At 39.5% G+C, this 23,564-nt stretch overlaps 2 protein-coding genes across 2 annotated transcripts; both read left to right on the top strand.

The window, feature by feature from the left end:
- The first annotated feature begins 4,633 nt into the window (after nucleotides 1-4,633).
- Nucleotides 4,634-16,527, top strand: LOC119743561 (organic cation transporter protein-like). The gene is made up of 2 exons (XM_038219983.1): nucleotides 4,634-6,387; nucleotides 16,260-16,527. Exons 1-2 carry the CDS (start codon nucleotides 4,797-4,799, stop codon nucleotides 16,388-16,390), a joined length of 1,722 nt encoding a protein of 573 aa, XP_038075911.1. The 5' UTR covers nucleotides 4,634-4,796; the 3' UTR covers nucleotides 16,391-16,527.
- Nucleotides 16,528-19,300: 2,773 nt separating this feature from the next.
- On the top strand, nucleotides 19,301-23,382 carry LOC119743422 (organic cation transporter protein-like). Its single transcript, XM_038219817.1, has 2 exons — nucleotides 19,301-21,030; nucleotides 21,531-23,382. Exons 1-2 carry the CDS (start codon nucleotides 19,440-19,442, stop codon nucleotides 21,659-21,661), a joined length of 1,722 nt encoding a protein of 573 aa, XP_038075745.1. The 5' UTR covers nucleotides 19,301-19,439; the 3' UTR covers nucleotides 21,662-23,382.
- Nucleotides 23,383-23,564: the final 182 nt, after the last annotated feature.

Genomic DNA, 23,564 nt, shown 5'->3' with positions numbered 1-23,564 from the left:
CTTAGGATTGCCAAAAACAATCCACAAACCAAATTTGAAGTTCATATGTTAAGTATTTCTCAAGTTATCGCGCTGACAAGATTTCTATTGTTTTAGCCACTGTGAACTTGACCTTTGGCCTTTTGGCCCCAAATGCAAAAGGCTTCTTAGGATTACCAAGAACAATCCACAAACCAAATTTGAAGTTCATATGTTAAGTATTTCTCAAGTTATCGCGCTGACAAGATTTGTCCGGACACACACACACACCCACCCACACACCCACCCCACACACCCACCCACGGAAGGACAAGGCGGAAAGAGTATGCCCCTTCGGCTTCGCCGCGGGGCATAAAAATTAAAGATTTTTTTTATTGGTTAAAAATACTCTTGATTTTACAAGCCTTTGATAACCATGTATTTTCGTCTGCATAATTATTTTCGTGCATTTTATGTTTGAAAAGGAATTCTATGGACTTAGTTTCTAAACTGTAGCAAGGAAGCTTTGCTTTCTAATGTTTTGTTTCAAGTTGAAATTTTCAGTTTATCAATAAGAACAAACCGCTTTAACATGTAAATTGAATTCAAGTTTTTATTATAAGATGGAATTATTTGCGGCGGGGTGATATAAATCAAATTAGGTTTTGCCCTTCACCGACATTTAAACACTGTATACTCAGTGTGTTACCTCCCGAGTGAAAGTTGGAAAAAATCACTCGGGAGGGACTCGAATCCACGACCTCCTGCTTTCTAGTGCAGATGTCTTACCACTTGACCACCGAGCTAATTATATAGAGTTATATAGAGTTATATAGAGTTATATACATGAAGAGTAAAGTCAAAACCAACTTTTTGATCTCAACTTTCTTCATTAAAAAAGACGTTTTATCACGGATCCATGTATATCTTCAGGGGTGTTTCATTTTTTTTCAGGAGTTTACAAGGACATGTTTTGGACTCAGTGAAAATGCTCCTTTTCTCTCACCTCCCCCTCTTTTTTTTTCTTCTTCTTCCCCACCCCCTTTTTTTGTGGACTCAATTTGAGGGGGGGGGGGGCACATGGCCTTGCGGACTTCTTTTTCAGACTCTTCTCCTTCCACCCACACACTTTGGCACTTTCAGAAATCCGATCGACTTCAGACTTGACACACAGTTAGGCCACCACCTGAAGATGTATGCTAAAGATTTTCATCGCGATGATGTAATCAGGTGTCAAGTTACACCACATTAAAGATGCATTTGTTTCTCCATAGGTTTTGTACACGTTTTCTTCAAACCATACACTTTGGCACTTAATACTACTGGCAGATGTTATGGAGTCATCAAACCATACACTGGGGCATTTTTACAACTGTCAACGGGATTGAATGTCAGTCACTCCATCCCCCAACCACCTAAACCATATGTAGCTGATTGTATACAGTATATTTTGCGAACATCAGACCCTTCTATTTTCAGGGGGAAATTTAATACAACTTGTTCATGGGGTTGTTGTATTGGAGAAAAATGAATTGCTACAACCGTTCAGTTTATAGGCAGCACATGTATATTCTAAGGCAGTTAATAAAATAGTTTTCCTGGTTTTTGTTTTGTTGAGGGGTCATTAAATTTATGAAAGTTTCAAAGACATTCCCAAGTTCACACATATCTGCTATGCTTGTGTAGCATGAAACAAAATAAATAAAACACCGCAGACGACCATGAATATCACAAGAGGGTATGACCCACCACTGCAACTTTGTTAACCAGTCGAGTTAGCTACTGATAGTTCCCCAGCCCATAAGGCAGACGTTGATACCAAATTCACTTCTACACACCCCACTAATTTCGGAACCCTACACATAGACATGTACATGTACATGTACATCAGACTTCGGAACCATACACATGTACATATGTACATGGGTACAGTATCAGAATTGGATGAAACTCCTACATGACTATCTCTCTAAAACAACTGTCAAAACAGCTATGTGTCTGTTCACAATTCTAGTTTAAATTATGGAATTTCATAAATTAACTTTTTCTGCTTGATACATGTACACATTGTTCGGTCCGTGGAAGGTCGTATTTGCAGGCCCGTCGCCAGCCCTGAGCTTCAGGGGGCCATTGATTCAAATGAGGGGGCCCACTACCATAAAAAATACAAAATACATTTATGTATGACTTTTGCCGTGGGGGGAGGGGGGCAAGTGCTCACCAAGGGGGGCCCAGCCCCACTAGGCCACCCCTTGGCGACGGGCCTGTGTAGTAGGACAAAAAATGGTAAAAGTCAAATTCAGATTTTTCGGGTAACCGATAAAGCATGGAAATATCTTTCATACAGTGGCGTAGCCAGGAATTTTTTAGTGGGGGCACTGGAACATTTCATGGGGGGGGGGGGGGCGTCATGTAGGGGCGTCAATCGCTTCTCAAAAGTGGGGGGGGGGGCCATACCTTGATCAGAACTGATGCGAGCGCGAAGCGCAAAGCCCGTACGGCGTGGGGGTTGGGGCCCACTTAAGGGCCCCGAAAAATTGGATTCTAGATGTTCTGTGGTGTGATCTGAAGCAATTTCTTACCACTTTCCTCCATGCTTTAACTAATATCTTCTTAGCAAAAGATAATTATTTGAACATCGTATTCGAGGTTGGAGTCATTGAATCAGCCATCGGTATTCTGAGCTATAGGCGTGGGGTTCGGGCCCGCTTAAGGGCCCCAACAAAATTGGATTCTCGATGCTCTGTGGTGTGATTTGAGGCAATTTCTTACCACTTTAACCAAAAATTATCTTAGCACAAAAGATAATAATTTAAACACAATTTTCGAGGTTTTCTCAGCTAAAGGCATAAGAAAATTTTTTGAACATTGTTTTCGAGGTTGGTGTCATTGAATCAGCTACCAGAATTCTGAGCTATAGGCGTGGGTTCGGGGCCCGCTTAAGGGCCCCGACAAATTTTGGATTCTAAATGCTCTGTGGTGCTATCTGAGGCAATTTCTGACCACTTTAACCAATATTTTCTAAGCAAAAGATTCATTGTAGTACATAATAGGGCCCTGTAAATGAGACACGAGTTCAAAAATATGGGGGGGGGGGGACATTTGATATTGTGTCCCCCACCCTTCAAAAAGTGGGGGGGGGGGGGGGGGGCTACGCCACTGCTTTCATATGATTAACATTTTGTCTCAAAAGGCTAACAGTAAACGAAATTCGTAAGGAAGTTTTTCATTATTAGTTCCCGGTAAAAGGTCGTCAGCGTGTAATTCTAATGTAACAAAACATGTTCCAAATGAGCTAAAGTCCCACTCAAGTGGGTACGCACAGCCAAGTTGGTTCCCAGCAAAAGATCATTGTGATTTAACATGCCACTTATAAGCACACGTTTAAGGCAGATGGAGTGTCCGGTAAAAGGCCGTAACCAATAAAATAAGGGGGCCCACTACCATAAAAAATACAAAATACAAATTGAATTAACTTTAAAAGTAAGTAATATTTTGAAATTAATATGCACAGTATTATTGCAATTATTAACAACTTTTATGCGTCCAAATTTCAGCCTTATGTGATACCGGTATTGTGATATTGGATATTTTTAAAAGGGAAAATGGTTTAAAGTTGTAATTTTGTGTAGCTTGCTTTATACAGGGTGAGTAAAAATAATTAAAACTTAATGTCGGGACTATTGCTTCAGTAAAGTTATGCATGTAGCACTTTGAAAGCTAGGATATGAAAGCCTAATTCATAAGCTTTCTTTTAGTACAAGAATAATTCAAATCACTCATGTACTTTTCAAGTTACAGGATTTTAAACACAATTACCGTTTTAAAGTTCTATCCACAGATCACAAAAAGGTGTGCATTCTTTCAGCAAAACGAAAACCATTCACACATATGTGATATCTTTCGTTTTGCTGAAAGAACACAGACCTTTTTTCTGATTCATGGACAGAACTTTAAAACAGTGTTCGTGTTAACCATTCCTTTAACTGTTTTACAATTGGGCTTTCATATCCTAGATTTTGAAAGCGCTACTGAAACAATGGTCCCAACATTTGGGTTTCGTTTTTTAATACTCACCCTGTATATTTTTTTCTCCAAACATACATGTTATTTTAAGGGAGATATATGACCTGTATTTTCCTGGTTATTTTCTGAAAAAATAGTCTGATTTATAATTGAAGTCTAGATGTTTCCAACCTTCAAGCAAAATATAAACGTACTGTAAAAAGGCTCAAGCTGAATTTCTTAGTTGAGATCATTATGTATTTATAACTTTGTGGCTAAAGCCAACATAAAAATAATAAATTCAAAATATATTGAAAAAGCATTTCATGGTTTAAATCTCAAGAGTTTTCTCTTAATAAATTTCCAACTTGTATGTATTAATTCAACCTCAACAAAACCCTCATTATATTTCTTTGTTGGACATCTGCAACCTTTGGAGGAAAAAAAAAAAGTTTTTATTTTGGGCACAAACAGATCAGGGCCCAATTTCACGGCGCTGCTAAGCAAAAAAAATATGCTTAGCACAAAAAAGTCTTGCTTATAAAAGCAGGTTAACAGCCAAAAACTCCATGTGATGTATGTTGCTCTTGATTAGTATTGAGCTGTTGTTTGCCAAAGCATGAAAATCATTTCAATCAATCAGGTCTTTGTATTTCCAATGCTAATGCAGACTACAGTGCTTGACTACTTTATGCTTGAGTAACACTGATGGATTCATCTCTAGGTTAAAAGGACGGTGGTTGGTAAAGAGACACACCCTTCCATATGGAACAGCTCAGCTCATACTGTTCATGCTGACACGTACACACTGATCAAGTACTGAAGAATTCAACATGCAGTACGAGGACATTTTGAATCATATCGGGCCTTTTGGCAAGTACCAGAAACTGCTGGTGTTTGCCTTGTTTTTGGTTATTATTCCACCTCCCTTTCACTTCATAGGGCAGGTGTTCCTGGCTGCTAACACCGATCACTGGTGTGCAGTACCAGCCAGCCAGATGATCAACTGCAGCCAACTCCAGCTGGCTGAGTGTCAAGAAGAGCAGAAGAGCTACAGTATTCCCTATGAGATTGATGATGATGGAAACAAAGTCTACTCCTCGTGTGAGCGGTATGTCATGAATGATGAAGACGTTGGTAGAAACATGAGTTTTAATTCAACGGACGTCATCTCCTGCGATGCTGGCTGGAAATTTGATCACTCACGCTACAAGTCCACCATCAATGAAGATTTCAGCTTGGTCTGTGACAGACAGGATCTACCTGCCTATGCCCAGTCAGTTTGGTTTGCAGGATTGATGGTTGGTTCCTTCGTGTGGGGTTCTGTGGGTGACTGGATTGGTAGGAGAAAGACCTTCATTTTAACTGTCATTCTTGTCACAATTTCATCGACTGTTACATCTTTTGTGCCCAACTTTACTGCCTACACTGCCATGCGCTTCTTTACAGCAGCCTGTGCATACGGTATATATCTCATGATATACGTCTTAGCTTCTGAAATAGTTGGTCCTAAAAATCGTGTAGGTGCAACAACTGTGCTATTTCTAGCCTTTGCTGTAGGTTACATGATTCTGTCCCTTCTGGCATTCCTTCTGAAAGAATGGCGCCACCTACAGTTAGCTATATCACTCCCTTTCGTCCTGACTTTTCTTGTGATCATTGTGTTCCCTGAATCTCCTCGCTGGCTGATAACAAAAGGCAGATACAAAGAAGCTACCAAAATCATTGAAAAGATAGCTAAAGTGAATGGTACCGAGGCTCCAGAAGACTTACTGGACAAACTGAGTGAAGACAGCAAAGAAGACAAGAAGCAGCCTTCTCGCATCCCTGTCACCCAACTTGATCTGATCCGCACTCCCAACCTCCGCAAGAAAACTCTCATCCTTTGGGTTGACTGGTTTGTTGTCAACATGGTGTATTACGGACTATCTCTGAGTACCTCTGCCTTGGGGGTAGATGATTACCTTGCTGCCTTTGTCTCTGGTGCCATAGAGATACCTAGTAATCTTTTCTGTTGGTACGTGATGAACCGTTTTGGCAGACGCATTACCCTAGTTGCCTTCTACATCTTTGGTGGAGTGTTTTGCCTCATTACAATCTTCATTCCTCTTGGAGCTGCCAGAGCTGCAGTAGCCCTGTTAGGCAAATTTGCAATCAGTGCAGCGTTCAGTCACATCTACATCTACTCTCTTGAAATCTATCCAACCATCATCCGGAGTATCGGCATTGGTACATCTTCCATGGTGGCTCGTGTTAGTGGCATCCTCTGTCCTATCATCTTGATCCTGGGCAAGTACTGGAAACCACTACCTCTCTGTGTCTTTGGAGGAAGCGCCATCATTGCTGGAGTCTTGTCTCTGATGCTCCCAGAGACCATGGGATACAGTCTGCCTGATACCATTCAGGATGGAGAGAACTTCGGCAGTAAGTCATACAATCATTTACTCTCCTGTCATTTTTTCTCATCCTTTAATTGGTCTGAGGTTTGAAAGCGGCATTCCCCGTGCTATTTCATCCCTAATAATAGATTCCTTTTCTAAATTGCTATTTTTCTAGCACTTCAAAAGTTATTCACTGGTGAATGAGAAATCGACCCCCAAAAGATCAGCCAATATAATTAGTTACTGAATTATTACTGGTTCCCGCCCAACAATCAATATCAAAATATCTGCGGACCGCAAGCAAGTCTGCTTTCCAAGTGGATCCGTCTGTGCCCGAAACAAAACAAAACACTTTCAGAGGTTTGGAGACTTCTAAAAAAAGGGGAAAAGAGGGTTTTTTGGTTTGAAGAAAACGTACGAGTTGAAAATTATTAATAAAAAAAAATAATTTTTTTTATTGCAGAGCATGGGGAACGCAACTTTCATCGAATGTACTCTCTGAAAAGACCCTAAATGTGCCACAGTTCCTAAATGTGCCACAATTTTTCAACTACAGCAAATTTGTCTTGTTTACTTTCTGGTATAACAGAGGGAAGAAGCTTCAAGCTTTGCGTCAAGGGCAATGATGATGGAGAGGATGAGAGTCCCACTCAAGCTCCTATCGACTACCTGCCACTATCCACAATGGATCAAACTCCAAAACAAACTGTGGATGTCTGAATGGTTTAAAATATTGTGTTGTTTTAACTTAATTGATACATATATGGTTGGTTTATGCATTTTTACTATTTCTTAAAAATTATTTTGGTTATTTTTAAAAGGGAAAATGGTTTGAAGTTGTGATTTTGTGTAGCTTGCTTATACAGGGTGAGTAAAAAAACTAAAACCTTAATGTCGGGACTTGGGACTATTGTTTAAGTTAAGTTATGCCTGTAGCACTTTTAAAATCTGTGTATTCTTTTAGCAAAACGAAATCAATTCACACATATGTGATTTGTTTTCGTTTTGCTGAAAGAACACTTACCTATTTGTGATCCATGGACAGAACTTTAAAACAGTGGTTGTGTTTAAAATTCCGTAACTTGAAAATTACTTGAGTCATTTGAATGATTCTTGTACTAAAAGAAAGCTTTTGAATTAGGCTTTCATATCCTAGATTTTGAAAGCACTACATGGAGAACTTCACTAAAACAATGGTCCTGACATTTGGGTTTCATTTTTTTAAACTCACCCTGTATATTTTTTTTCTCCAAACTAACATGTTATTTTAAGGGCGATAAGTGACCTGTATTATGCTGGTAATTTTCTAAAAAAAATTGTCTGATTTAAAATTGTTGTCTAGATGTTTCCAAGCTTTAAGCAAAATATAAACGTACTGTGAAAAGGCTAAAGCTGAATTTCTTAGTTGAGATTGTTATGTATTTATAACTTAGTGGCCAAAGCCAAACACAAAATAATTAATCCAAAAAATATTGGGAAAGCATTTTATGGTTTTTATTCTTTTAGAGTTGCGTACCCCATGCTCTTGAACAAAAACTTTTATTTCACTTAAGTGATTTACAAATTGTATGTTTCATTCCAACCCCCCAAAAATCCTCGTTTTTTTTCCCAATGATTGTTGGCTGACTATCTTTGGAAATTGATACAAAAATTCCACTTTTCTTGAAAATGACAGCACACCGGATGCCACGATTTCACAGGATGCTTGAGGCTATTATGCACTTACAGTCAAGTACATGTAAGGTATTTCATATTCCACTGTAGTATATTTTTATGTTTGCAAATATTTTTATGCTTGCAAATATTGTATACAATTACCTTTCATCTCCATATGTACAGGTATTAGGGACCAGCAACAATTGTGGAAAATCTTTTTTTCCCCTTTTTTTGTAGTTAATGAATACTTGATGGTTTTAGTTATGGGTAATTAACCATAATTGAGTAAATTAGTTGATGAACTGAGCAAAACGTTAACAGGCAAAAATTAATTTTTACAGAAGACTATTGTCGCTGCAAATTGTGGACTAACTAAATTTGGTAAATTTGGGGCAGTGTTTGAAACAAGTCATTTTTTTTCCAACGATTGTCGACCGACCATCGTTGGAAATTGATACACAAATTCCACTTTTCTTGAAAATGACATCACACCAGGTGCCATGATTTCCATTGGATGCTTGAGGCTATTATTCACTAACAGTCAAGTAAGGTATTTCATAATTCAACTGTAGTATTTTTTTTATGCTTGCAAATATTGGAAAAATTGTGGAAATTTGTTTGCTTCTGTTCATTCAGTAGTTAATGAGTACTTTGATGGTTTTAGTTAAATAGGTAATTAAAAAAAACAATTGAGTGAATTAGTCGATGAACTGAGCACATTTGTTTTTAGAATTTTCACTAAATATATTTTTACAGAAGACTATTTTTGCTGCTGTAAAATTCTACAACAAATACGGGGGCAAATTTTGAATTTCAGTAAAATCTTTTTACGGGAGTTGAAGGCCTTTACACCTTTAATCCTATCAATCCTAAGATCAGATTTGAAGGTTTGCATGGTGGAAAGATACTATGGAAAGATAAGTTTGCGGTAGCACCATGTGAATAAATCTCTTAATTGTGAGTATGTGTGGTTCTGAAAAGAAGCGGAGGGACTCTGATCTTAAGATCCTACACTGTCTGTCTTAGCTGTCTGTCTGTGTGTCACAATTAATGCTTTGGCAAAAAGCTTAAGGAGTGTCAGGAGGCACGCACAAAATGCACGGGTTAATGGGAGGTATCCTGTGTATGCAGGTCTCATGCTTTGATTTCACTGTCCTCTGAAGACACAGTAGTCTATGTAATAGGAATGCCGTGGTCTATTATGCGTGAACAGATTTGCTGATTAATTAGGCAAGACCCCGCCTCTTGACTTCCTAGATTTTGACCAATCAGCAGGTGCTTTCTATAGGTCTATCGGGTCTTCGGTCATTCACCCGTTGCGCGTCATAGACATGGATTTAAAAACAAATTGTAAAGGCGCGCGGCGCTCGGTATAATGTTACGCGAATGTGCTCCCGGCTTGTGTTGTATTACAAAACGCTGCATTCGAATTGACCAATCACAGCGTTAGTCCTGATTTTGGGATGAAATGACGTCACGATTTAGTAAAGTCGACTCCGATTGGCTGGCGCGCGGCTTGCATAAATCTGCATGCTTTGACATATCAGACATAAGACAAGAGATGGCTCCGTGGATAACGGGTGATACTCAGACTAAAGACACGGTTGGCACGGGGAAAATAAATGACTTGTTTTGTTTTCCTTGTTTGGCTTATTTCTTTCTTTGACACTTTGAATAGTGAAATATTACAACATTATCTCTATGAAAACCATTCAAAAACGTTTCGCTGTTACGCAAAACATAGCGTTGATGATGAAAAATGTTGAACAATTGCTTCACCAAGGTTTACCAAGCCCATTTGGGGTCAACATGTAAATGAAGGTCAAAGTAATACTATAGTGTGTAACCCTTCAACTGTTGATCTTACGAATTTGTACGATATGAAAATGCATTTCGAAAACCTGACTGCACCTCAATTGAGGGCTTTACGACTCAATTCGGCTAGCAGGTGCCGCGTTAAGCACGTCATCATGCTAGTACATGTAATTATAAAACAAACAAATTCATGAAAAGCAAATGATTCTACATATCTTTACTGTCGGTTACAACTACACGCCTAACCATCTCAAGGGTAATGTGAAATGCATGAAGCACCTTGAGCTCTGAGAAGTACAACATTGATAGCACCACATATAGAGTACCGGTACATGTATCATATGAGCGAGCCCTCTTATGTCATGCGAACAAAACCTTCCAAATGATTTTTGCATTTTAACCCTAACTCCCTATAGGCATGTGAACATTGCATACAGCCTCAATCTTGCAAAATCCTTTGTTCTTTCTTGAATGTGGTCCCCAGGAAGGGGGATGACCACTGCCTCATCAATCCTGCAAAACCCTCCAGCAATCACTGTCAATACGTTGAGGCAGAGCCAGTGACAGCCTGGAGCAGTGCGGAGGATTTCAAGTATAATCTGGGCCTACATGTAAATTAGCATAAACAACACAAGGTCGGCCCAAGATCTTGACACAGTGCATCCTCCAAAATCAGCCACACAATTTTGCCATACCCTCAATCCTGCAAAATCCTCCGTTTTGCAAAGAGGATTTGGGAGGATTTGGGAAGGTTAGGGTATAAGCATTTATGATGGGGGAGGGGGGGGGGCAACAAGGCACACACAGCCTGCAAGGTTCCACATATTTGGCTACACAAGTCGGTTGTCCACTGCTAGCGGAGCGCTGACTAACAATAATTCTTATTTAATGATCGTTAACTTGGTTGTCGTTAAGATCGGAGTAACCTAAAGTTTACACAACCTAGATATACCTCACGGTATATCAAACGTTAAATCTGACACCGTGGTAGCAAGGAGATTTCGACCTCTCAAAGGATTTGCCTTTGAATGAGCATGACGACTATTTATAAAAGATATAGACATATATCATACTCGGCAAGAGGGATAGTCAGTGAAGGAACATGGGTTAATAGCACAGCGTGAGAATGGGTGAAAAACGCATGCCAGACTATGAATTAGAAAACAAAGAGAATGGATACTTAGAGGCATCTATAAGATACACGGTCATTGACAATAATATGATTTATTTTTAAATATTTAAAATTAAATTTTGTCAAATTGAATTTTTAATTTTTTTTTAATTTTTTTTTTTATTTTTTTTTTATTTTTTTTTTATTATTATATTAATATTTTTAATTTCTTAAAAAAACTAGTAGATTTGTTTTCAACGAAATGGATTTTTCAACAGGAGGACAGTGTCTATCTGGCTTTGAGTGCTGATGAAACATCGGGGATGAGGCGGCCTGTTTGAGAGAGTCGTGACTTGGACCTGACAGTTTGTTGCAAAAATGTATTTGCATGTCGAGATATCGATTATGGTAATAAATAATTTTTATAGAACATTTAAAATGATAATAACTAATCTATATAGATATTTGAGATGGAGATAATGGGGATAATAGTGAAGAAAACTTATTTATGGAAGTGACTAACCATCTTGGCTAGGAGGATATTTTTTGGGAGGGACATATGGAGGTGACTAACCATCTTGGCTAGGAGGATTTTTTACAAGGGAAATATGGAGGTGACTAACCATCTTGGCTAGGAGGATATTTTTAGAAGGGAATTATGGAGGTGATCAATCCTCTTTGCTAGGAGGATATTTTTTAGAAGGGAACTGTGGAGGTGACTAACCATCTTGGCTAGGAGGATATTTTTTAGAAGGGAAATATTGAGGTGACTTATCATCTTGGCTAGGAGGATATTTTTTAGAAGGGAAATATGGAGGTGACTAACCATCTTGACTAGGAGAATATTTTAGAAGGGAAATATTGAGGTGACTAATCATCTTGGCTAGGGCGGTTTTTTTTTAGAAGGGAATTATGGAGGTGACTAACCATCTTGGCTAGGAGGATATTTTTAGAAGGGAAATATGGAGGTGACTAACCATCTTGGCTAGGAGGATATTTTTTAGAAGGGAAAATATGGAGGTAACTAATCATCTTGGTATTAAAGGAGGATATGTTATTTAGAAGGGAAATATTGAGGTGACTTACCATCTTGGCTAGGAGGATATTTTTTTAGAAGGGAAATATAGAGTTGACTAACTATCTTGGCTAGGAGAATATTTTTAAAAAAGGAAATTATGGAGGTGACTAACCATCTTGGCTAGGAGGATTTTTTTAGAAGGGAAATATGGAGGTGACTAACCATCTTGGCTAGGAGGATATTTTTTAGAAGGGAAATATGGAGGTGACTAACCATCTTGGCTAGGAGGATTTTTTTAGAAGGGAAATATGGAGGTGACTAACCATCTTGGCTAGGAGGATATTTTTTAGAAGGGAAAATATGGAGGTGACTAATCATCTTGGCTAGGAGGATATTTTTAGAAGGAAAATATAGAGGTCACTAACCATCTTGGTTAGCTTCAGGGGGGCCATTGTATCAAATAAGGGGGCCCACTACCATAAAAAATACAAAATACATTTATGTATGACTTTTGCCGTGGTGGTGGGGGGGGGGAGTGCTCACCAAGGGGGGCCCAGCCCCACTAGGCCACCCCTTGGCGAGGGGCCTGTGTAGTAGGACAAAAAATGGTAAAAGTCAAATTCAGATTTTTCGGGTAACCGATAAAGCATGGAAATATCTTTCATACAGTGGCGTAGCTAGGAATTTTTCAGTGGGGGGGGGGGCTGGAACATTTCATGGGGGGGGGGCGTCATATAGGGGCGTCAATCGCTTCTCAAAAGTGGGGGGGGGGACATACCTTGATCAGAACTGATGCGAGCGCGAAGCGTTAAAATTGGATTCTAGATGTTCTTTGGTGTGATCTGAAGCAATTTCTTACCACTTTCCTCCATGCTTTAACTAATATCTTCTTAGCAAAAGATAATTATTTGAACATCGTATTCGAGGTTGGAGTCATTGAATCAGCCATCGGTATTCTGAGCTATAGGCGTGGGGTTCGGGGCCCGCTTAAGGGCCCCGAAAAAAATTGGATTCTCGATGCTCTGTGGTGTGATTTGAGGCAATTTCTTACCACTTTAACCAAAAATTATCTTAGCACAAAAGATAATAATTTAAACATATTTTTCGAGGTTTTCTCAGCTAAAGGCATAAGAAAATTTTTTGAACATTGTTTTCGAGGTTGGAGTCATTGAATCAGCTACCAGAATTCTGAGCTATAGGCGTGGGGTTCGGGGCCCGCTTAAGGGCCCCGACAAATTTTGGATCCTAAATGCTCTGTGGTGCTATCTGAGGCAATTTCTGACCACTTTAACCAATATTTTCTAAACAAAAGATACATTGTAGTACATAATAGGGCCCTGTAAATGAGACACGAGTTCAAAAATCTGGGGGGGGGGACATTTGATATTGTGCCCCCCACCCTTCAAAAAGTGGGGGGGGGGGACCAGTCCCCCTGTCCCCCCAGGATTGACGCCCATGGCGTCATGTAGAACAATGATAATTTTTTTAGAAACTCAAAATCTCAGCGACAAGGTTTCATGGGGGGGGGCTGTTTTCTTTTTTTTAGTTAATGTGAACCTGACGGTTGTGAATATGGGTAGTTTGAAAATGATTGAATAAATTATTTGACGAACTGAGAAAGTGATATTCAAAAAAAAGCTATTTTTGAATTGTCACTCAATATACTTGATATATATTTTTACAGAATTTACTAATATGTTGCTGCTAAAAAAATCTGTTGCAAACACTGGGAAAAAAAATTGAATTTTAGCAGGTTTTATTGGTGGGAGTTAAAAGCCTGTACGTTTTCAATTATTATTATTAAAAACAAATTTATCACAATTTTTCTGCCAAAAAAAAGTTGTTTTCTCCATTGAATGAATGCATGAACTACAAGTGATACCCAGAACACTTGTGTCGCATTTTTCCCCTACATGACCTTTTTCCCCTACAGCTCTGTAGGAGGTCACAAAAGATGTTAGCACACTCATCCTGCACAGACAAATAATATAGAAAGTCAACCCAGATTTTATGTACATTTGTCCTTCAAATGACCACAGCCTTTTATGCTTGAGAGATATAGGCCTAATACCCAGACAACAATATACTCTGGTTCAACAATGCCATACAGGTCCTATACACAGATTGCATTCAAAAGGTAACGGTAACTGTAGTTGGTTTAGACTTTAAAGGAAAAACACCCCTCCAAATGCAACGGCTCAGCTCTCACTTTTAATGCACGACTCTTGCCAACACATTGGTCAAGTACTGAAGAATTCAACATGCATTACGAGGACATTTTGAATCATATCGGGCCTTTTGGCAAGTACCAGAAACTGCTGGTGTTTGCCTTGTTTACGGTTAAGATTCCAACCGCATTTCACTCCATAGGGCAGTGTTCCTGGCTGCTAACACCGATCACTGGTGTGCAGTACCAGCCAGCCAGATGATCAACTGCAGCCAACTCCAGCTGGCTGAGTGTCAGGAAGAGCAGAAGAGCTACAGTATTCCCTATGAGATTGATGATGATGGAAACAAAGTCTACTCCTCGTGTGAGCGGTATGCCATGAATGATGAAGACGTTGGTAGAAACACAGGTTTTAATTCAACGGACGTCGTCTCCTGCGATGCTGGCTAAGAATTTGATCACTCGAGCTACAAGTCCACCATTAATGAAGATTTCAGCTTGGTCTGTGACAGACAGGATCTACCTGCCTATGCCCAGTCAGTTTGGTTTGCAGGACTGCTAGTTGGTTCCTTGGTGTGGGGTTCTGTGGGTGACTGGATTGGTAGGAGAAAGACCTTTATTTTAAATGTCATTCTTGTCACAATTTCATCGACTGTTACATCTTTTGTGCCCAACTTTACTGCCTACGCTGCCATGCGCTTCTTTACAGCAGCCTGTGCTTATGGTGGAAATCTCATGATATATGTCTTAGCTTCTGAAATAGTTGGTCCTAAAAATCGTGTAGGTACAACAACTGTGCTATTTCTAGCCTTTGCTGTAGGTTACATGATTCTGTCCCTTCTGGCATTCCTTCTGAGAGACTGGCGCCTCCTACAGTTAGCTATATCACTCCCTTTCGTCCTGACTTTTCTTGTGATCATTGTGTTCCCTGAATCTCCTCGCTGGCTGATAACAAAAGGCAGATACAAAGAAGCTACCAAAATCATTGAAAAGATAGCTAAAGTGAATGGTACCGAGGCTCCAGAAGACTTACTGGACAAACTGAGTGAAGACAGCAACGAAGACAAGAAGCAACCTTCTTGCATCCCTGTCACCCAACTTGATCTGATCCGCACTCCCAACCTCCGCAAGAAAACTCTCATCCGTTGGGTTGACTGGTTTGTTGTCAACATGGTGTATTACGGACTATCTCTGAGTACCTCTGCCTTGGGGGTAGATGATTACCTTGCTGCCTTTGTCTCTGGAGCCATAGAGATACCTAGCTATCTTTTCTGTTGGTACGTGATGGACCGTTTTGGCAGACGCATTACCCTGGTTGCCTTCTACATCTTTGGTGGAGTGTTTTGCCTCATTACAATCTTCATTCCTCTTGGAGCTGCCAGAGCTGCAGTTGACATGTTCGGCAAATTTGCAATCAGTGCAGCATTCGGTCACATCTACATCTACTCTCTTGAAATCTATCCAACCATCATCCGGAGTATCGGCATGGGTACATCTTCCATGATGGCTCGTGTTAGTGGCATCCTCTGTCCTATCATCTTGATCCTGGGCAAGTACTGGAAACCACTACCTCTCTGTGTCTTTGGAGGAAGCGCCATCATTGCTGGAGTCCTGTCTCTGATACTCCCAGAGACCATGGGATACAGTCTGCCTGATACCATTCAGGATGGAGAGAACTTTGGCAGTAAGTTTTACAATCATTTACTCTCCTATCACTTTTTCTCATCGTTTGCTTGGGCTGAGGTTTGGAAGTGGCATTCCCATGCTATTTCATCCCGAATAATAGATTCCTTTTCTAAATTGCTATTTTTCGAGCACTTCAAAAGTTATTCACTTGTGAATGAGAAATTGACCCCCAAAAGATCAGCCAATATAATTAGTTACTGAATTATCACTGGTTCCCGCCCCACAATCAGTATCAATCAATATATGTGCCGACCGCGAGCCAGTCTGCTTTCCAAGTGGATCTGTCTGTGCCCGAAACAAAACAAAACACTTTCAGAGGTTTGGAGAAGAGGTTTTTTTTGGTTGGAATAACATGTGCGAGTTGATCATTGTCCATAAAAAAAAAAATGTGCCACAGTTCCTTAATGTGCTACAATTTTTCAACTACAGCACATTTTTCTTGTTTACTTTCTGGTATAACAGAGGGAAGAAGCTTCCAGCTTTGCGTCAAGGGCAATGATGATGGAGAGAATGAGAGTCCCACTCAAGCTCCTATCGACTACCTGCCACTATCCACAATGGATCAAACTCCCAAGCAACCTGTGGATGTCTGAATACAGGTGCGGATCCAGGATTTCTTTAGACAGGGGGCACACCTTTGGAGCAACTAATGTGAGCGCGGGGCGCGAAGCCCTTACGGCACTGGGTCTGGGGCCCGCTTAAGAACCCCGAAAAATTTTGGATTCTAGATGATCTGTGCTGCAATCTGAGGCGATTCCTGGCCCCTTTCCCTTGAATTATTTGAGCAAAATTTTATTAGATCATAAGGATTGTTATAAATATACTCTTGCTTTACAAATTGTAAGTTACTGGTGTACGTACTTCAAAGTTGAAAACCATGTATTTTCGTCTTCATATTTTCTTGCATTTTATTTTTGGTAAAGGAATTGTATTGACTTAGTTTGTAAACTGTTGCAGCGATGCGTTGGGGCATTTGCTCTGAGGACTATATGCGAGCGCATATCACAAATGTCTTACGGTGTGGGGTCCAGGCCCACTGAAGGGCCCCAGAATATTTGGATTCTAGATGCTCTGTGGTGCAATCTCAGGCGATTCCTGGCCCCTTTTCCCTTAGCCCCAAGTTATTTGAGCAAAATTTTTAAGATTATAACGAAATTTTAATTGGTTTAAAATATACTCTTGCTTTTGTATGTCTTTTAAGTTTCATCGGTTCTTCACTTGATAACCATGTATTTTCGTCTGCATAATTATGTTCTTGCAATTCATTTTTGAAAGTGAATTATATAGAGTTAGTTTGTCAACTGTTGCAACAATGCGAAGGGACATCTGCCTCGAGGACAAAAGCGGAGCGCGAATGTCATACGTTGTGTGGTCCGGGGACTGCTTAAGGGCCCCAGGAAACTTTGGATTCTAAATGCTCTGTGGTAAAATCTGAGCGATTCCTGGCCCCTCTTTCCCTGATTTATTTGAGCAAAATGTTTCAAGATTATGAGATTTTTTTTATTGGTTTAAAAATACTCTTGCTTTTACAAGCCTTTTAAGTTTCTTCTGTATCTCATTTGATAACCATGTATTTTCGTCTGCATAATTATTTTCGTGCATTTTATTTTTGAAAAGCAATTCTATAGACTTTGTAAACTGTTGCAAGGATGCTTTGCTTTCTAATGTTGTGTTTCAAGTAGAAATTTTCAGTTTATCAATAAGAACAAACTGCTTGAACATGTAAATTGAATTCAACTTTCAAATTAGTGTAATTTAATCAAATTAAAACAGAGGAGCAATTAGGCCTCCATGCACATTGTAAATTCACAGCTCAGATTTATTTCATGACTAATCTCATGCATGCATAATGTAATTGCCCAAACATTTTACAGAAATGTCCTTGGTTTTAATTTCAGTCTAGTTTCGATTTCAATGAATAGGGCCTATACAGGTACATGTATTTGTAAATAAACCATCGGCACAGCAAGACAAATTGTATAACACAATCATCACAGTTCCTATACATGCAACTGGTCTCTTACCAAAAAAATGGTCATCTTGCCTTTTGGCCCCATGATTGCAATTCCCACATGGTACGACACATTTTGAAGGTGGATACGTCATTTGGTTATGTAAAAAAATACAGGCTTGTCCGCAAAGTTGCGGAAAAGCCACAAAAAAAAAATCTCCTTGGCACAACACTCGTACCGTGTGATTTCGAATATTTTGTTCGTACTCTGCAGTCGTATAAACTCTTGCATCGAATGTTTGTTGAATCAAATAAGTTGTAGAGTCTCTAATATTTGAAAATTTGCCAATGAATGACGGTATGTTTTTGCCTAGTTCCGGATCGCACGTGCAAGTAGGAACTACACGCGCAGTAATTGATTTTATGTGACGTATTCTGTGATGGGTCAAAGGTTACGGTCGGTGCATGTTCGGGCCGTCGCGCTGCAGACAAAAGTTCAAAAATCATTTACATTAATTCTCTTCAATTTTTGCTGGAATTCTCTTGCGTGATTTTGTTTTCTCGAGCAAAGCAGTTTTTGATCGATTCAGAACTGATTGAACTGATCCAGAAATAGGAAAAGTGGCATCTGTACTTTTGACGTCGCAAAGTAAAAATTAAAACAGCTTGAATTTGAAAAAATATTTTGTAGTATCTCCATCACTCAAGGCAAACTTTTTAATCAATGTTACTTGAATTTGTGAATCAGTTGAGCCGAAAACAGCTTGAACGATGTTTGCTATCCGGAATGGGAAAACGACTGTACGATCAAATTTTCCTCACTTGAACTTCAGAAAGCAACACACTGCGTTCCATCTAGCTTGCCAGAGCACGTCTTGAGTGCTCAATCTTGCCTTTTGTCAATAACTGCTTACTGTTTTTGTCTTAAGAACAAAAGGGCCTGTCACATTATATGCGCTCCCTAGGAGACTTTACGGCGACCAAAAATATTAAATTAATTTCACAATCGCAGCGAGGATGCAAGAAAACAACAATGATCTCTAGTGTCCCCTACATGACCTCTGACCTCAACCTCCCAGAGAAGAATTGTCTCTTGCCACCCAAAGCCCACTGCTTCAAAGTTTCATCAGGATCCATCACAGCATGTACAATGTTACAAAGGTTCTTCAAAAACTCAACCTAAAACTTCTATGAATTAATCAATTATTGACCTCAGCTGACCTTTGACACACGACCTTCCCCCTGAAAAATACCCCACATCATCTTCGACACTCAGTGACCCTTGCGTCCAAGTTTTCTGGAATTCAGTCAGATACTTGGGAATGAAAGTAATTTGAAAAACCTGAACACGGCCATACGCGCATACAGTCCTATACAGAATTGAGTGACACAAAAAGCCTAGCTCTGTAAGAGGTCACAAAAGTGGTTAAATATGTGTATTGATATATTCTTTGTGCTTTCAATGCTTTCATAGACTACTGTACATAAAGCACAGCCTTTATGCTTGATGGGGTGACAACAATACACATACTCTGCTTGAGCAATGCACAGGTCCTATTCACAGATTGGATTCATGGGTTAAAAGGGCAGTAGTTCATTTTGCCTGAGGAAATTAACACATCCTTCCGCATGCATCAGCTCAGCTCAAACTTTTCATGCTGACACACTGATCAAGTACTGAAGAATTCAACATGCATTACGAGGACATTTTGAATCATATCGGGCCTTTTGGCAAGTACCAGAAACTGCTGGTGTTTGCCTTGTTTTTGGTTTTTATTCCACCTCCCTTTCACTTCATAGGGCAGGTGTTCCTGGCTGCTAACACCGATCACTGGTGTGCAGTACCAGCCAGCCAGATGATCAACTGCAGCCAACTCCAGCTGGCTGAGTGTCAGGAAGAGCAGAAGAGCTACAGTATTCCCTATGAGATTGATGATGATAAAAACAAAGTCTACTCCTCGTGTGAGCGGTATGTCATGAATGATGAAGACGTTGGTAGAAACATGAGTTTTAATTCAACGGACGTCATCTCCTGCGATGCTGGCTGGAAATTTGATCACTCGAGCTACAAGTCCACCATCAACGAAGATTTCAGCTTGGTCTGTGACAGACAGGATCTACCTGCCTATGCCCAGTCAGTTTGGTTTGCAGGATTGCTGGTTGGTTCCTTAGTGTGGGGTTCTGTGGGTGACTGGATTGGTAGGAGAAGGACCTTTATTTTAACTGTCATTCTTGTCACAATTTCATCGACTGTTACATCTTTTGTGCCCAACTTTACTGCCTACGCTGCCATGCGCTTCGTTACAGCAGCCTGTGCTTATGGTGGAAGTCTCATGATATATGTCTTAGCTTCTGAAATAGTTGGTCGTAAAAATCGTGTAGGTACAACAACTGTGCTTTTTTCTGCCTTTTCTGTGGGTTACATGATTCTGTCCCTTTTGGCATATCTTCTGAGAGAATGGCGCCACCTACAGTTAGCTATATCACTCCCCTTCGTCCTGACTTTACTTGCGATCATTGTGTTCCCTGAATCTCCTCGCTGGCTAATAACAAAAGGCAGATACAAAGAAGCTACCAAAATCATTGAAAAGATGGCTAAAGTGAATGGTACCGAGGCTCCAGAAGACTTACTGGACAAACTGAGTGAAGACAGCAAAGAAGACAAGAAGCAGCCTTCTCGCATCCCTGTCACCCAACTTGATCTGATCCGCACTCCCAACCTCCGCAAGAAAACTCTCATCCTTTGGGTTGACTGGTTTGTTGTCAACATGGTGTATTATGGACTATCTCTGAGTACCTCTGCCTTGGGGCTAGATGATTACCTTGCTGCCTTTGTCTCTGGTGCCATAGAGATACCCAGCTATCTTTTCTGTTGGTATATGATGGACCGTTTTGGCAGACGCATAACCCTAGTTGGTTTCTACATCTTTGGTGGAGTGTTTTCCCTCATTACAATCTTCATTCCTCTTGGAGCTGCCAGAGCTGCAGTAGCCATGGTGGGCAAATTCGCAATCAGTGCAGCCTTCGTTCACATCTACATCTACACTCTTGAAATCTATCCAACAATCATCCGGAGCGTCGGCATGGGTACATCTTCCATGGTGGCTCGTGTTAGTGGCATCCTCTCTCCTATCATCTTGATCCTCGGCAAGTACTGGGAACCACTGCCTCTCTGTGTCTTTGGAGGAAGCGCCATCATTGCTGGAGTCCTGTCTCTGATGCTCCCAGAGACCATGGGATACAGTCTGCCTGATACCATTCAGGATGGAGAGAACTTCGGCAGTAAGTCATACAATCATTTACTCTTCTATCACTTTTTCTCATCCTTTGCTTAGTCCGAAGGTCTTAACCCTCCTCGTGAGAAGTCAATATCAGGAGCAATATGTAAAACCCTTCAAACCCTCCAGTTCACTTTCAGATGAAGAGATATGAAGTGTTAAAGTAACTGTGTCACCCAGTCACTGCACAAAAACAGCACTGTGGAGAGCAGTGAAGAGTGACTGAATCTTCCCGCTTGCCCTGATCTTAACCATACAAAGGAATTGTGCAAGGAGTTTAAGTGCTGTCCATACCCCACAGAAGATTACCTCAAAAGACATTTGAAGTGTGGATGATAACTCTATTGGGAAAAATGGTTTGGCAAACTTGCAGAAGAGTAGGAAGGTTAATGGTGTCCATTTTTTAAAAAAAAACAAGAAAATAATGATGACTAGATTCATTCTACGAAGACTTACAAGTTTCTTAATGCGTAAGTTTGTCTCATTTACTTTCTGGTATAACAGAGGGAAGAAGCTTCCAGCTTTGCGTTGAGGGCAATGATGATGGAGAGAATGACAGTCCCGCTCAAGCTCCTAAAGACTACCTGCCTCTATCTACAATGGATCAAACTGTCAAGCAGCCTGTGGATGTCTGAATGATTTAAATTGTGGAATTCAATAATTTTTTTGTGCTTGCTTCATATTGTCGGGTGCGTGGAAGAAGGTCTTTAGGGCGAACAATGGATCAAAGGTTAAATTCAGATTTTTTGGGTTATGGATAGAGCATGGAAATATCTTCATATGATATACGTTTTGTCTCAAAGGGCTACATCATACTGACTTAATTAACAATAAACAAAAGTCGTAAGGAGGTTTTTCATTATTTGTTCCCCGGCAAAAGGTCGGTAGCGTGTAATTCTAATGTCACAAAATATGTTCCAAGTGCAAAGCCAAGTTTGTTCTCAGCAAAAGGTCATTGTGATTTAACATGCCGCTTAAGAACATGTTTAAGGCAGATGAAGTTCCCGGAAAAGGTCGTAAGCAATAAAATTGAATTAACTTCAAAATGACGTAATATTTTGAAAGAAATATGCACAATATTATTGTAATTATAAACTACTTTCATGCGTCCAAACTTCAGCCTTATGTGATTTTTAATTTAGAAATGGGAGCGCAAAACCTTTCAACTTGATTATCTCCACAAGTGCTTTTTGCGTGCCTGAGCTACTTACGACCTTTTCCTTGGCACACGACAATATATGGTTTGTTTCAGTATTTTAAATATTTTTAAAAATTATATTGGATCATTTTAAAATAGATAACAGTTTAGTTTCCAGTTTCTGTAGCTTGCTTATTCTTCTTTTAATTCCAAACAAACATTATATTGCAAGGGAGATATACGACCGATATTGTGCTGGTTATTTTCCAACAAAAACAGGTTGATTTAAAAATTGTAGTCTAGTTGTTTCCACTTTCAGTAAAAAAAATAAGCATACAGTAAAAATGTTCCAGTTTAATTTCTTAGTTGAGATCATTATGTATCAATTTATAACTTAGTAGCCGAAACCAAACGTAATAATATTTAATCTAAAACATATTGGGAAAGCATTTTATGGTTAATATATATTTTTTTAGAGTTGCGTAGCCTATGCTCTTGAACAAAATCCATTTATTTCTCTTAATCAATTTACAACTTGTATGTTTTGATCCAACAAAAAGAATCCTCATTTTTTCGGTTTTTGGAGGTCTGCAACCTTCTGAATAAAAAATGGTTTATTTTTAGGCACGAATAGATCAGCTTTGCGAGCAGACTGGCTCCTGGTCCTTAATAATTAATCCAAAACATATTGGGAGAGCATGTTATGGTCAATATTCTTTGAGAGTTGCGTACCCCATGCTCTTCAATTTTCAACTTGTGTGTTTTAATCCAAGAACAAAACAAACACCTATCTTTTTCCTTTTTGGTTGTCTGCAACCTTCGGGAAAAAATGTTTATTTTGGGCACAAACAGATCAGCTTGGCGTGCAGACTGGCTCCTGGTCCGTACATTATTGATACTGATTGTGGGGTAGGACCAGCCCACCGAGCAAGATCAGAATTATTGTCTGGCAGCTAATAACTCAAAATTTGAAAAGTAATAATTCAATAAACAAACATGGGCCAATTTGTTCAGTTGATGCCTCATTCAAAAGTGAATTAGAAAATTAAAAATTTGGAAAAGAAATGTATTTTTCAGGATAAAATTCCAAAATAGCATGGGTAAAGCAATTTAAACTACATATCATATGTGCAGGTATATTATTTGGGACACACAAACGTTTGTGGAAAAGCTAATTTTTTATTTTCTTTTTTGGTTAATGTGAACCTGACAGTTGTGAATATGGGTAGTTTGAAAATGATTGAATAAATTATTTGACGAACTGAGAAAGTGATAGACAAAAAAAAGTTATTTTTGAATTTTCACTCAATATACTTGATATATATTTTTACAGAATTTACTAATATGTTGCTGCTAAAAAAATTCTGTTGCAAACACTGGGGAAATTTGTTTTAGCAGGT

This window comes from Patiria miniata, unplaced genomic scaffold, assembly GCF_015706575.1.
Source record: "Patiria miniata isolate m_02_andy unplaced genomic scaffold, ASM1570657v1 HiC_scaffold_6, whole genome shotgun sequence".
NCBI lineage: Eukaryota > Metazoa > Echinodermata > Asteroidea > Valvatida > Asterinidae > Patiria > Patiria miniata.
This window is presented reverse-complemented; position numbering and strand designations above follow the sequence as displayed.

Bases quoted from the DNA above. Each gene is read 5' to 3' on its own strand.
- LOC119743561 (XM_038219983.1), top strand. From the start codon at position 4,797: ATGCAGTACGAGGACATTTTGAATCATATCGGGCCTTTTGGCAAGTAC. The intron at 6,388-16,259 runs GTAAGTCATACA...CTGGTATAACAG, and splicing joins GGATGGAGAGAACTTCGGCA to AGGGAAGAAGCTTCCAGCTT.
- LOC119743422 (XM_038219817.1), top strand. From the start codon at position 19,440: ATGCATTACGAGGACATTTTGAATCATATCGGGCCTTTTGGCAAGTAC. The intron at 21,031-21,530 runs GTAAGTCATACA...CTGGTATAACAG, and splicing joins GGATGGAGAGAACTTCGGCA to AGGGAAGAAGCTTCCAGCTT.